At 39.3% G+C, this 11,836-nt stretch overlaps 1 protein-coding gene across 1 annotated transcript in view; it reads left to right on the top strand.

Moving 5' to 3' along the window:
* The window catches only part of KIF21A (kinesin family member 21A), a 62,455-nt gene that overhangs the window by 45,485 nt on the left and 5,134 nt on the right, over nucleotides 1–11,836 (top strand). The window contains exons 29-35 of the mRNA XM_009883227.1: nucleotides 1,311–1,395; nucleotides 2,582–2,593; nucleotides 3,436–3,572; nucleotides 5,567–5,747; nucleotides 6,072–6,236; nucleotides 7,262–7,379; nucleotides 9,939–10,109. Of these exons, the coding sequence (XP_009881529.1) occupies nucleotides 1,311–1,395; nucleotides 2,582–2,593; nucleotides 3,436–3,572; nucleotides 5,567–5,747; nucleotides 6,072–6,236; nucleotides 7,262–7,379; nucleotides 9,939–10,109 (869 nt within the window). The remainder of the gene's footprint in view (nucleotides 1–1,310; nucleotides 1,396–2,581; nucleotides 2,594–3,435; nucleotides 3,573–5,566; nucleotides 5,748–6,071; nucleotides 6,237–7,261; nucleotides 7,380–9,938; nucleotides 10,110–11,836) is intronic.

Below are 11,836 nucleotides of genomic sequence, written 5' to 3'. Positions count from 1 at the left end.
TTTTGTATTTGTAGTTTTAAACCCAAAATAGAAAAGAACGGTAGAATTCTTAGATGTATGTGAACTTGTGTGAGTGTTTACACTTGAAAGTAGGATTTAGCTGACAATTTAGGAAATAGTTCTTTTGACAGTTATTTGGTTACTCCTGTGTTGCTCCGAGTGCTGTCCCAACAGCACCCCAGAGGGTGGGATGTCGAAATGACTAGAGCACAGTTGCTCAGAGATTATCCGATTTATTGAACAGACTGACTTTAGGAGGTGATCTGGAGGTGCAGGTGAAATTCATACCTCATTTAGAAGAAGTAGAGCTCAGTTTCCTGGCATGTTAGGCATCTGTTCCTGTAGGAGCCTTACTCCAAATTGCAGTGGACTTGACTTGAGCAAAATCTTTATTGCAGGTTTCACTACAGATACTAGTGCCATTCAGCGCTTATGAACCATAACTCAAACTCAGAATAAACCTTTAGTTCTGACTGTAGCAAGACAAGAAATTGCTCTTATCTGTCTATGTTGTTGTTTTTTTATATAACTTTTGGGTTTTTTCAGTGGTCTACAGAATATCCAAGCAGTAGCTTGCAAGGTTTTCAGTATTTTAACTGTGCTTGTAACTTCTTTATCTTAGCTATGTTACTTTTATCTTATTGCTAACTCCCACCTAACCCTTTCCATTTTCTCTGGACTGACTTTGAAGTCAAATTGAAACTGCTGAATCTGTTTGATTTGAGTTGAAAATGAAGGACATCTTAAGACATACTGCAAATGTTCATGTCTGGGGGGGGATTTTTTTTCTTGTGTGTTTTGGTTTTTTATTTGTAAACATTTTTGAAAATAAGAGGTGAAGGATTTTAGGATTGTTTGCAAATTGCTGTTCTTATTTCAGTGGGCTATCAATACATTTAATATTGATATTTTAATGATTAACACTTTACATCTTTCTTCTACACTTAACAGGCATTGACGTTCAGAAATCTTTTTTCTTTTTGATTTTTTTCACATGCACTATGTTATGGAGGTTAAATTATGCACCCATCTTCTCTTTTACTTCGTTGCCTTCACTTCTGTAAAAAACCAAAAAAGTTTGGGAAATGAGAAATGGATCAGTTGGTGTTACTCAGCTTCTTGGGCGGAGACAGTCTACCAGTGTAACTTGCTGCTGAGAGTGCTATTTTAAGTTTATTATTATTCTTCCCCTCATTATCATGAGTTTAAAGGATACCCTGAGCAATGCTGAATACTGTATGTGGATTTGCATTGCTTTTCTGAGTTGGACATGCTGTTGTTTGTTCTCATGTGGAGGCTTTACTTTGCTGATACCTATATTCTTTCTCCTCACAATTCCACCACTGTTGATTGTAGGTCTGATGAAAGTGATTCCTCTCTGTCGGAGGTACACAGGTACTCTCTCTTTCTCTTTTCTGTTTTCTTGGCATCTCTCACTGAAGTTATCCCAGTTCTTAGGAAATTTCATTTTGCTGCATGAATCTTCCTGATACTTGTGCACTGTATATCTTTTACTTTTGCCAGAAGTTTTAAAATCTGAAATTTTGGTCAAGCATGTCTCCCTTTTCCTTTTTTAGGGTGTTCTTATTGTGGAGCATGCCAGGTTTTTTCTTTTTTTAATTAAGTATGATATAAACCTTTTCTTAGATGTAGTCTTTCTCTTTGTTTTCTTAAAAAAAAAAAAAAAGAGGAGCAGACATTTTCTTAGGTTTTATATGCTTCTGTCTGTCTCTTTTTTCAGTTGTATGCTTTGGTCAATAAAAATTAAATCCCAGTGTAAATAAAAATTAGTAGGTTTTTCATTATGTCTTTCTGACAGAATGCACAGTGGCTTAAGAGGTGAAGGAAATGTCCCCGTTCATGTTGGATTTTGGTGAAAATTAATTTATCGAGAGAAGGGCAGTCAAAGGTCTAATAATAATGTGATGGTGGCTTTGTCTGGTTATTGTAGCAGTCATAGCATTTTTTTTTGTCTGTGGATTTCAGAGCACTGCACATAGGTAGATAAATAGATCCAGGACATGTATTTGACATGGCTTGTCCAGGGAACAAGTGGGTGAGAACTGCAGTAGGAATAACTCTGTCTAGAGACAGCATGATCCACTGGGGAATACTACAGACAAAACCATATTAGGTTTGTGTGGTGTTAGAAAACAAAAGTATAGACACCTAAATTAATGATTACAATAATTTAAAAGTAAATTGTTCCTGTATTCTTGAAAACAGTGTAGATTGAAAGGTGAATGCCTTTCCAAAATGAGGAAGTTAATGTCAAACAATTTAAGGCAATGATAATATTAGTAAAATCTGTAAAAGGATTGTGGAGGAGTAATGAATTATATGAATGAAGATGTTCTGAGCAGTAAAAATGTGTAAAAATAATAATTTCTAAGACTGTACTAGATAAACCAGGTAATTGTCACAAAGTTAGATAACATCAGGAATGCATGTTTCCTCCCTGTAGCAAGCTTCTGGACAATATTACAGAATTTTTACATTTTCCTAAAGCATCTGATGGGTTTTTTTGTGACATAGGGCTATGGCTTAGTTCCCTTTTCTCACAGTTGTGTGTAATCCCCAGAAGAACACGACAGTGAGTCTTAACTGCAAGCTGGTTAGGTCACAGCATTGTGTTGCATGTTTGTGGGCATTACCTTGAGGCTTTTCTACACTTAACATAAATCAGCAGGGTCCGTGTGTGTGCAATTGTATGCGTGGGATTTTAGACTGCTAACTTTTATTTGGTGATGAACTGTGACTTTTTTCTTTGTGTGTTTTTTTTTGTTGTTGTTGTTTTTCCTTCTTTCTTTCTGTCTTTCAGGCTGAGTTAGTCTTTTGGCATCACCACAGAACTAGCTACAAATCCCCAGGAAGATTCCTCTGGGCCATCTGTACTCCAGCCATACTCCCTTTTAGCCTTAGTACTAGTGTGGTGTTGGGTACAGGGTGCAGTAGGAACCTCACTTAGGCACAAAAGTTAGCAGCAGTTCTCCAAGCCTGTCCATAGAAGGCAGTTGATGTGAAATGCCTGCTAAGTTTGGAATTGGCAGCAACACTACACTTGCTCCATTTTTCTGAGACACCATTTAGACTAACTGGACTTTATGCAATTTGCAGCCCTAAGGTTGGTCCTATGAATCCAGGAGCACTAAGCATCCTAGTTCATTCAGTATTACGCAGACTTTCCCATATACCCAATACTCAGCATCTTGTGTTTTTCATTTGTTTGTTTTTGTATGTGATTTCCTTTAATTGACAGTCCAGAGTTGGCACTTTTTGAAGGTAAACAGTAAAAATCCTTACATAGTTTATGAAAGGCATTCAGCTGTTCTGCCCATACAAGAAAATTAGATTAATTTTTTTCCCTATGTTTAAGTAAAATATTTTGATTTGTGTCTATTACTACACCCAACTCACATTCTCTTTTTTCTTTAGGGGGATAATTAATCCATACCCTGCTTCAAAATGCATCAGATCATCCCCGCTTCAGTGTATCTATACAGCTGAAGGACATACCAAGGCTGTGCTTTGTGTTGATGCAACTGATGATCTTCTCTTTACTGGATCTAAAGGTTAGGCAAACTTCATGCATCCGTGTTGCCTGCAGAGGCTGCTTTGACATCTTGGGGTATTGTGAAATTCTCACTTTGTGCTTACTGCTGTAAACACACTGGAAGAGTGTGAGAATCCATTTTGCAACATGAGCTGAAGAAAGATTTGCAGTAATTATCTACAGGTTTATAATTCCAATGGGTAGTATCTGGCTGTTTATTTGTAGTGGAAAAAGTAACTCTCAAGAATAACATTAACATTTGTTGAGTGATATGATGGAACCAATTACGGAAACATGTGCACACATGATGTACAATGCAAAGTAATAGCCCCAGGATAGGGGTAGGGGTGGAAATTAGCAAATCTTTGGCTGTGCTACCTACAGACTTTGAATAGGTTCTTCTGCCATAGTTGATACTTTGAGGAGAGCTAGGGTTATTTTCTGCCTCCCCTATCCACCTCGTCCTGGCCCTTGTGGGTGTAAGAGTTGTATGGCTGTTGTGAGAGGGGCCAGATCTAGTCATCACTAAGGTCCCTACTGGATGGCACAGCCACTCTATGAACTTTTCAAATTAGTAGAAATACTCTTTTTGAAGAAAGGTATGCTTTCTGTGGCTATTCTACTACCTGGCTGTTAAACATTACCAAGACACGTTCTTACAGTGAATTGGCAAACTTTTGGTCTAATAAGCTTTAAGCCAACATTTTAGCATTTGTGCAAGTGGATACAAATGCAAAAAAGGATGTATTTTTAGCTTCTGTAAATATTGCTTGGTTAATTTGTATTGAGATTTTAAATTTAGTGGCTATGTGGAGGAAAAAAGTTTCTAATTTTTTTTTATTTTACATCTAGATTTGTTTTAAAGGTTTTGTTTGTTTTTAATGTAGGGGTGCTTGCAGATGTTGCAAATATTTGCTTGCTCTTGATACATGCTAGCTTCCTATATTTATGGAAGTATTTTTTCATATATATTTTTGGAGGGGAAAACTTTTGATAGTATGCTTGTACTCGAGTACAAGAGTGTAGACAGCAGTTTAATTAAAGTTAAGTCTTTTGGAAATTGTTGCTGAAGCAGAAAGCCTTAGCTCACTGACAGCCATAACACTAACAGAGAGTGCCAATTCAGGAATGCAAATAAGCTTTCAGGTACATTGTGGATATTGGGCTCTGGTCTTGATAGTTGGGATTTTTAAAGTGGCTGACAAGTTCCTGGTACGCTTACTTTCTTTGTGCTCTTATAAACACTGCCTACACAGGAAGTTTTCTCTTTATTCTCCCAGTACTTATTCCAGTAAAAATGTACTTCTGAAATATAAAGAGTGATACAGACATGGTGCAACAAGGAGAGTTTCCTGTGTGGACACCACTTGTGTTACAAAAGTCTTGAGAACTTCTAGGCATCTGGGCCTTTAGTACACAAAAGGTTGCAGTATTTAAATTCTTTTGCTACTGAATGAAAACTGTAACTAAAGCACTTACCCTGGGATTTTCAGAGGCTGCTAAAGCACCAAAGAGTTTGGATCACTTCTCGTCTTTGTAACTTTGTTTTGGCTGTCAGTCCCCCGTCATGCTGAGGCTCAAAGCCCCTCCTGAACTATGTGCTTGATGAAGAGTCCTTGAATTAAAAATTGAGCAGTTCTCTTGATCTGCCATCATTCAGACTTTACAGCCTTCAAACTGTTTGACAGTTTGGGCTTGACATGGGATTTTGTCCTTTTAAAATGCTATGGGACCTAATGTGCATATTGTCTACACAATATTTAATGATTAACCTTGCTTATTTTTCATGATGGTAGATGATGCCCATGTGTACTCTACAAAAACAGATTAATTAAATAGGTCTTTAAAAGTGCCTACCAAAACGGATCGTTATATATGAGTGCAAATGAATGTATGGACTTTTTAAAATTAATTGAATTTTGGAAAAATCTGTTTTCTGTGGTGTTTCTTTGGGGTTTTGTTTGTTTAATTTTTCTTTTTTTTTCCTCTCCCTTTTTGCTTGTGTTTATTTAGATCGTACCTGTAAAGTCTGGAATCTGGTAACTGGACAAGAGATTATGTCTCTGGGTGGTCATCCAAATAATGTTGTTTCTATAAAATATTGCAACTACACTAGCCTGGTCTTCACAGTCTCAACCTCCTACATCAAGGTGTGGGACATCAGAGATTCTGCTAAGTGTATTCGGACTTTGACGTAAGTATGGCCTTGAATGTGAAGAGTCTAAATGAATCTTACTTTTAAATAAAAATAAATAAATATTAGATTTAATTCAATAGTGCAGTGCAGCGTAATTTAAGTACACTGTTTGGGGCTAGAGGCTTTCTCTGTGTTCAGGCTAAGTCATTGTAGGGCATTGGTAATACATGGAAACACAAACGAATTTGCCTTCATGCCTATAGTGTTTTATCAAATGTTCAATATTCATAATTGGCTTATTATGAATGCATAATAAGGGAGTCTGTTTTTCTTTTTTTCTTTTTTTTTTTTTTTTCTCCCCTCCTTCCTCCCTGTACTAAGGTCTTCAGGCCAGGCAATGCCTGGTGATGTGTGTTCAGGAAGTACTAACAGAACAGTCACTATCCCAGCTGGAGAGAACCAGATCAATCAGATTGCACTAAATCCAACTGGCACATTCCTCTATGCGGCTGCTGGAAACTCAGTGAGGATGTGGGACCTGAAAAGGTACTGAATGCCAGCAGAAGAGAATGTTCTTTCGGCGGTTACATGTGCATACAAAGTTAATGCAGTGTTGCCTGTTTACGTTAATGTCCATAACCTAGGCAAAATATGGTCAAGATACAGATCAACTAATCCATGCTGTGTTGGTTACTGAGATAATGGAGGTGCTCATGATCTCCTCGTGTTAAAGTTATAAAACATTTTAGTAAAAATGACTGGAAAAATCATAGAATCATTGAATAGTTTGGGTTGGTAAGAACCTTTAAAGGTCATCTAGTCCAACGCCCCTGCAATAAGCAGGGTCATCTTCAACTAGATCAAGTTGCTCAGAGTCCTGTCCAGCCTGACCTTGATGGGGCATCTGCCACCTCTCTGGGAAAGCTGTTTCAGTGTTTCACAACCCTCATTGTGAAAAAGTTCTTCCTTCTATCCAATCTAAATCCACCCTCCTTTAGTTTAGAACCATTACCCCTGGTCCTGTTGCAATGGGCCCTGCTAAAGTCTGTCCCCATCTTTCTTAAAAGCCCCCTTCAAGTGTTGAAAGGACAAAACACATTCAAAGGAAAAATAGGCTCTAGGTTTTGTTTAAAATAGGGTCTATAAAACATATTCTTGTAAGGTGACAGATGCATGAATCCTGGCTAGTACTTGTTGAGATGATGAAAGCCGACTGATGTAATGTAATATAATATGGGGTATGATAGCCACACTGTAATAGCACTTTTCCAAACAGAACCTGCACCCAAAGAGTGTGTTCAAAATAGAGAATACTTTGAGGGGTCTGATTTGTCTTTACTTCAAAATTTTTTAAATTCTTATTTTACATAAGTAGAAGCTTTTGTTTACATTTAACATAGATTTAACATTTACACATGGTTATGTATGAGCAATAAAGTGTACGTAACCATGGGATGAATAGTGAAGACATGGGGAAAATAAAAAGATCCATTCTGGCAGAAACTGCACTACAGATTGCATAGGATATATGAAAAAATAACAAATCCTCATTTCTTCTCTTATTCTTGAAGATTTCAGTCTACAGGAAAGCTAACTGGTCACCAGGGTCCTGTTATGTGCCTTACTGTAGATAGAATTTCCAACGGACAAGATCTTATTGTCACTGGTTCCAAGGATCATTATATAAAGGTAAACTGTTAGTATTTGCTTATTTATTTTAACTCTTCACATCAGCATGGGATGCAGGCTTCAGCAGAAGTAACTCACATCTCCATATCTGATAGCCAAAATGGGAATTCTTTCATCAGTTATAGATTATGAATAATGTTCAGTCTTAATAAACTCTTATCACTTCAGTACTGTTTTTATTCGGATGTTTGTCTGTAGTAGTAAAACTTTTTCTTAATCCCCAGTAAGGTGGACATCAGGTGTATGAAGTCTTGGAGAAATATTCATAGCACCTACTCTTAAGATACTTTCAAAAGCTAAATGTTACTTAAGTCAGTGCCTCTGTTTTGGAGTGCAGACCTCATTGCCTCAGCAGAGACACTTTGTGTGCTCCCCACAGAAAAGAATGGGGTCTAGCCCAGGCTCTTGCTTAAGTATTACTGGAGTTCTGGAGGGGGGAAGGAGAGAGATCAGCACATCTCAGCCAATGTGCCCAGTCTATGTGGTATATTCATTAGCACACAGGTTGCTCTGCATTGTGATTAATTCACTCAAGGGTAGGGAATCTGTTTGTTTGGGGGGTGGGTGTGTCTGTCTGGGTGTTTCTTTGTGTGGTTGTTTTCTTTCCCTTTATCCCTTTTTGCACCTCAGCCAGGTGATATTTGAACCTACAAGCTCCTGTTTCTCAGGAGTATGCCCAAACCACCAGACTATGGGAACTGTACATCATCTTCCCCATAAAGCTGACCCTCACACTGCAAAGAATGTGGGATTCATGAGGCCAAAGAGAAAATGAGCAAGATACTCTAGCTTCTTGTGAGGGGGTGCCCTTCAGTCTAGTCTTTATACTTCTTGCACACTGGAAGAGGTATATAAACATGACTGGGAGTGGAGCAGGAACCAGAACCCAAGTGAGCTTTCTCACTGAGCTCGGCTTTTGCTTTTTGACATTATCCTGCAATTCTTGGACGGTTGGCTGTGCACTGGGCCAGTTTCAGAAGATTGCCTGGGAGGCAGGTGCATAGCTTGATGGTTTGGGCTATGGATTTGAATCCTGTCAACAGTCCTATGGTTAGACACCAGAGGATTCTTAAGCAGTAGGGCGACAGAGAAGAGGCACTGGAATATTTACTTCTCTGCACAGTTCAGAATGTTGGGTTTGTTAAGGGCTACCATCCTGGCACAGTAATGAGTGTAGGACCTCAGTGGGGACAACAGAATGTGATCATGTAATGCAAGTTTGTCATGGTTCCAACTCATGTGACAAGCAAGGAGGTTGAAAGGGCTTTTGGAAAACAGAGCTGTCAAAAGTCAGAAGTTTTTCTGCCATTCTTGTGTGCTCCCTTGCTGTGGGCAGGCTACATAAATCCTTACGGGGCTGCCTGCTTCTTGACATACACTGCTAGTATATCCACGGATATTTGGCCATGAGTATGTGCTGCAGAGTAATGGCTGGTCTGCAAGGTGAGGGCGTCCGTAAATTGTCAAGCTGCTTTGGATAGTACAAATGATTTGTATGTGCATGGTGAGTGCAGCGGTTCGGGAATTCTCAGTGCCTCTCCATGTGGGTAGGCCCGCTGGGGGTAGCAGGTCTGGTCACAGATACTGCTTTCCCCTGCTGCAGGAAACTACTATTTTGTCAACTAAGCCAGGAATATTAGTCACCGCTGTCTTAAGTCCCTAATTTTTCTGGTGTATCATTGACCTTTTTTGTTACAATTGGAACTGATACATGTTAATTGAATGCTGTAACTTAAAATACCTTTAATTCACTTCAGGTATGCTTTTACACTACCAAGCGGTCCATTTTTTACTGCCAAGCTTATTCATTTTAAAAGGTCAATGAAGAGCAAATAATAGGGGATGAAGTCTGACATTTGCTTGTGAAACAGAGGTAGTGGTTCAAAAAGTTAAAGCTCATCTGTTCCTCCTCAGCTCAGTCTAACTGGATGAGTTCTGGCTCGCTACAATGCATAATGAAACAGGGTTGCTTACACTGCTTGTCTAGGGACAAAGAGCTGATGGGGTGGATTATGCCTTAGATTGCTAAAATGACCTCACTTAAAGAATCTATTTTAAGCCCCCATTCTTGGAGCACAGGTAAGGAAAGAGGTGTGTCTAGTCCATGGAAAGCATCAGCATGTAATGGTATGCAACCCTTGCCAAAACACCTTGTCCAGAAAAATAAATTAATGCGTCTTCCTGCACCTGCCTGTACAATTCCCCCAGTGTGAGTCGTGTTTCCCATACTCAGTCACGAGCTTTGTTTCTCTAGCCCACCACACAGTACACAGATAGGCTCTTCCTTGTGAAGATACTGTGTATTTCATAACCAAGTAGTAGCACTTCTTCCCAGAGCAGTCTTCTCTAAAGTCAGTGAAGCCTTCTGCTTCAGGCAAGAGGTAGAAGAGGAGAAAGGAGTTGTTCTGGTATTCTGTCAAATATACATCATGATACAGTGGCCTGTAATAAGACTTTCTGAGTTTTCTCTGTGAAGTTTTTCACAGCAATGTCTTCTAAGATGGTTAGATGGCAGATAATTTTGCTTAACATATCTGATCATTTATTTATTTATTTTAGATGTTCGATGTGACTGAAGGGGCTCTTGGAAGTGTAAGTCCTACACACAATTTTGAACCTCCTCATTATGATGGCATCGAAGCACTTGCTATTATGGGAGACAACCTTTTTAGTGGATCCAGAGATAATGGAATTAAGAAATGGGATTTGGCTCAAAAAGACCTTCTTCAGGTAAGGGAAAAAAATCACGCAGCTAATGTGACAGTCATGCTGTAGAACCGTTTTCAGGCTGTATAAATGTTCAGGCTTATGCAATGACTATTCACTTAGACACTGATGTTTTTAATAGGGAAGGCACACAGCACTGATTAAGAAAGAAATCGATAATATGCTTGATCTTTTACACTAGGAGTGCAGTTGCTTTTCTTTTCAGTGTATGTAGCATCAGGGAATTCTGAAGTGATTAGCCCTCTATTTTAGCTCTGAGTCTGTGGGGTTTTGGGGTTGGGTTTTTTTTTTTGCCTTCAGAATGAAGGCAGTGCCTGCCTCTATGACTGGAAATCATTCTTGTCATTGACAAGTTGGTAAATTTTGGACTGGGAATCCATTAATGGCAAACGATGCTTTAGATCAGGCTACAGAATATTTTCTTCTGAAGAGGGTTTACAACCTACTTCGCTCCACACAGTCTTTTTGCTAAAAAGCTTACTCCGTAGATCTCCATTCATCTTGTTATACAATGCATATTTACCTAGTGTATACAACACACACATAATAATCTGTTTGCTGTTAGAACATATTTGCTGTAAGATTTTATTGTTAAAAAAAAAAGGGGGGGGGGGGGGCAAAAAAGGACCTTAAATCCAGGGAAAATTTGAAGTTCATTGTAGTTTGTATGACATGGAGAGCTTTGATTTTTGGCTACTTGCTATAAGCCAGTTTGTTCTTTTAGGTCTTACGAGAGGTTGTTGAGGTAGAGATGCAATTATTTAAGTTGAGACTGCGTGAGAAATGAAGGATGACCTCATTAAAGTTGTAAGAAGCATCTTCACTCTTGCATTGTAGGCTCATTAAAATATTATAATGTGCATTTTTACTGTTGCAATTAAATTAACAATAGAAAGAATACAGGGGCAGGGGGTGAAGTAGTATGTAACAGTGGACTAGTTGTATTCCTTTTCTTATTTTCCTTTTGGTGTATGTGCATTTCATAATTTCCGTACTTCATGTTCCCCTATTTGTTTGTTGTTTTTCAAAGTAGAACTTAATTGTAAAATCATAGAATTGTTGAGGTTGGACGGGACCTTTAAGATCATTGAGTCCAACCATCAGCCTAACACTGCCAAAACCACCGCTAAACCATGTCCCTAAGCACCACATCTCTGTGTCTTTTAAGTGCTTCCAGGGGTGGCGACTCCACCACTTCCCTGGGCAGTCTGTTCCAATGCTCGACAAACCTTTCAGTGAAGCAATTTTTCCTGACATCCAATCTAAACCTCCCCTGGCGCAAATCGAGGCCGTTTACTCTTGTCATATCACTTCTAACTTGGGAAAAGAGACCAACCCCCACCTTACTATAACCTCCTTTCAGGTAGCTATAGAGAGTGATAAGGTCTCCCCTCAGCCTCCTTTTCTCCAGGCTAACAACCCCAGTTCCCTCAGCCATTCCTCATAAGACACGTGCTACAGACCCCACACCAACTTTGTTGCCCTTCTCTGGACACGCTCCAGCACCTCAATGTCTTTCTTGTAGTGAGGGGCCCAAAACTGAACACAGTACTTGAGATGGGGCCTCACCAGTGCTGAGAAGGGGGGGACAATCACTTCCCTAGTCCTGCTGGCCACGCTATTCCTGATACAGGCCAGGATGCTGTTGTCCTTCTTGGCCACCTGGGCACCCTGCTCGCTCATATTCAGCTGGCTGCGGACCAGCACCCCCAGGTCCTTTTCTGCCGGAC

The sequence above is a fragment of the Charadrius vociferus genome, unplaced genomic scaffold, assembly GCF_000708025.1.
Source record: "Charadrius vociferus isolate BGI_N301 unplaced genomic scaffold, ASM70802v2 scaffold363, whole genome shotgun sequence".
NCBI classification, from domain to species: Eukaryota; Metazoa; Chordata; class Aves; order Charadriiformes; family Charadriidae; genus Charadrius; species Charadrius vociferus.
The sequence above is the reverse complement of the archived record's forward strand: the minus strand, read 5'-3'. Positions and strand labels throughout refer to the sequence as shown.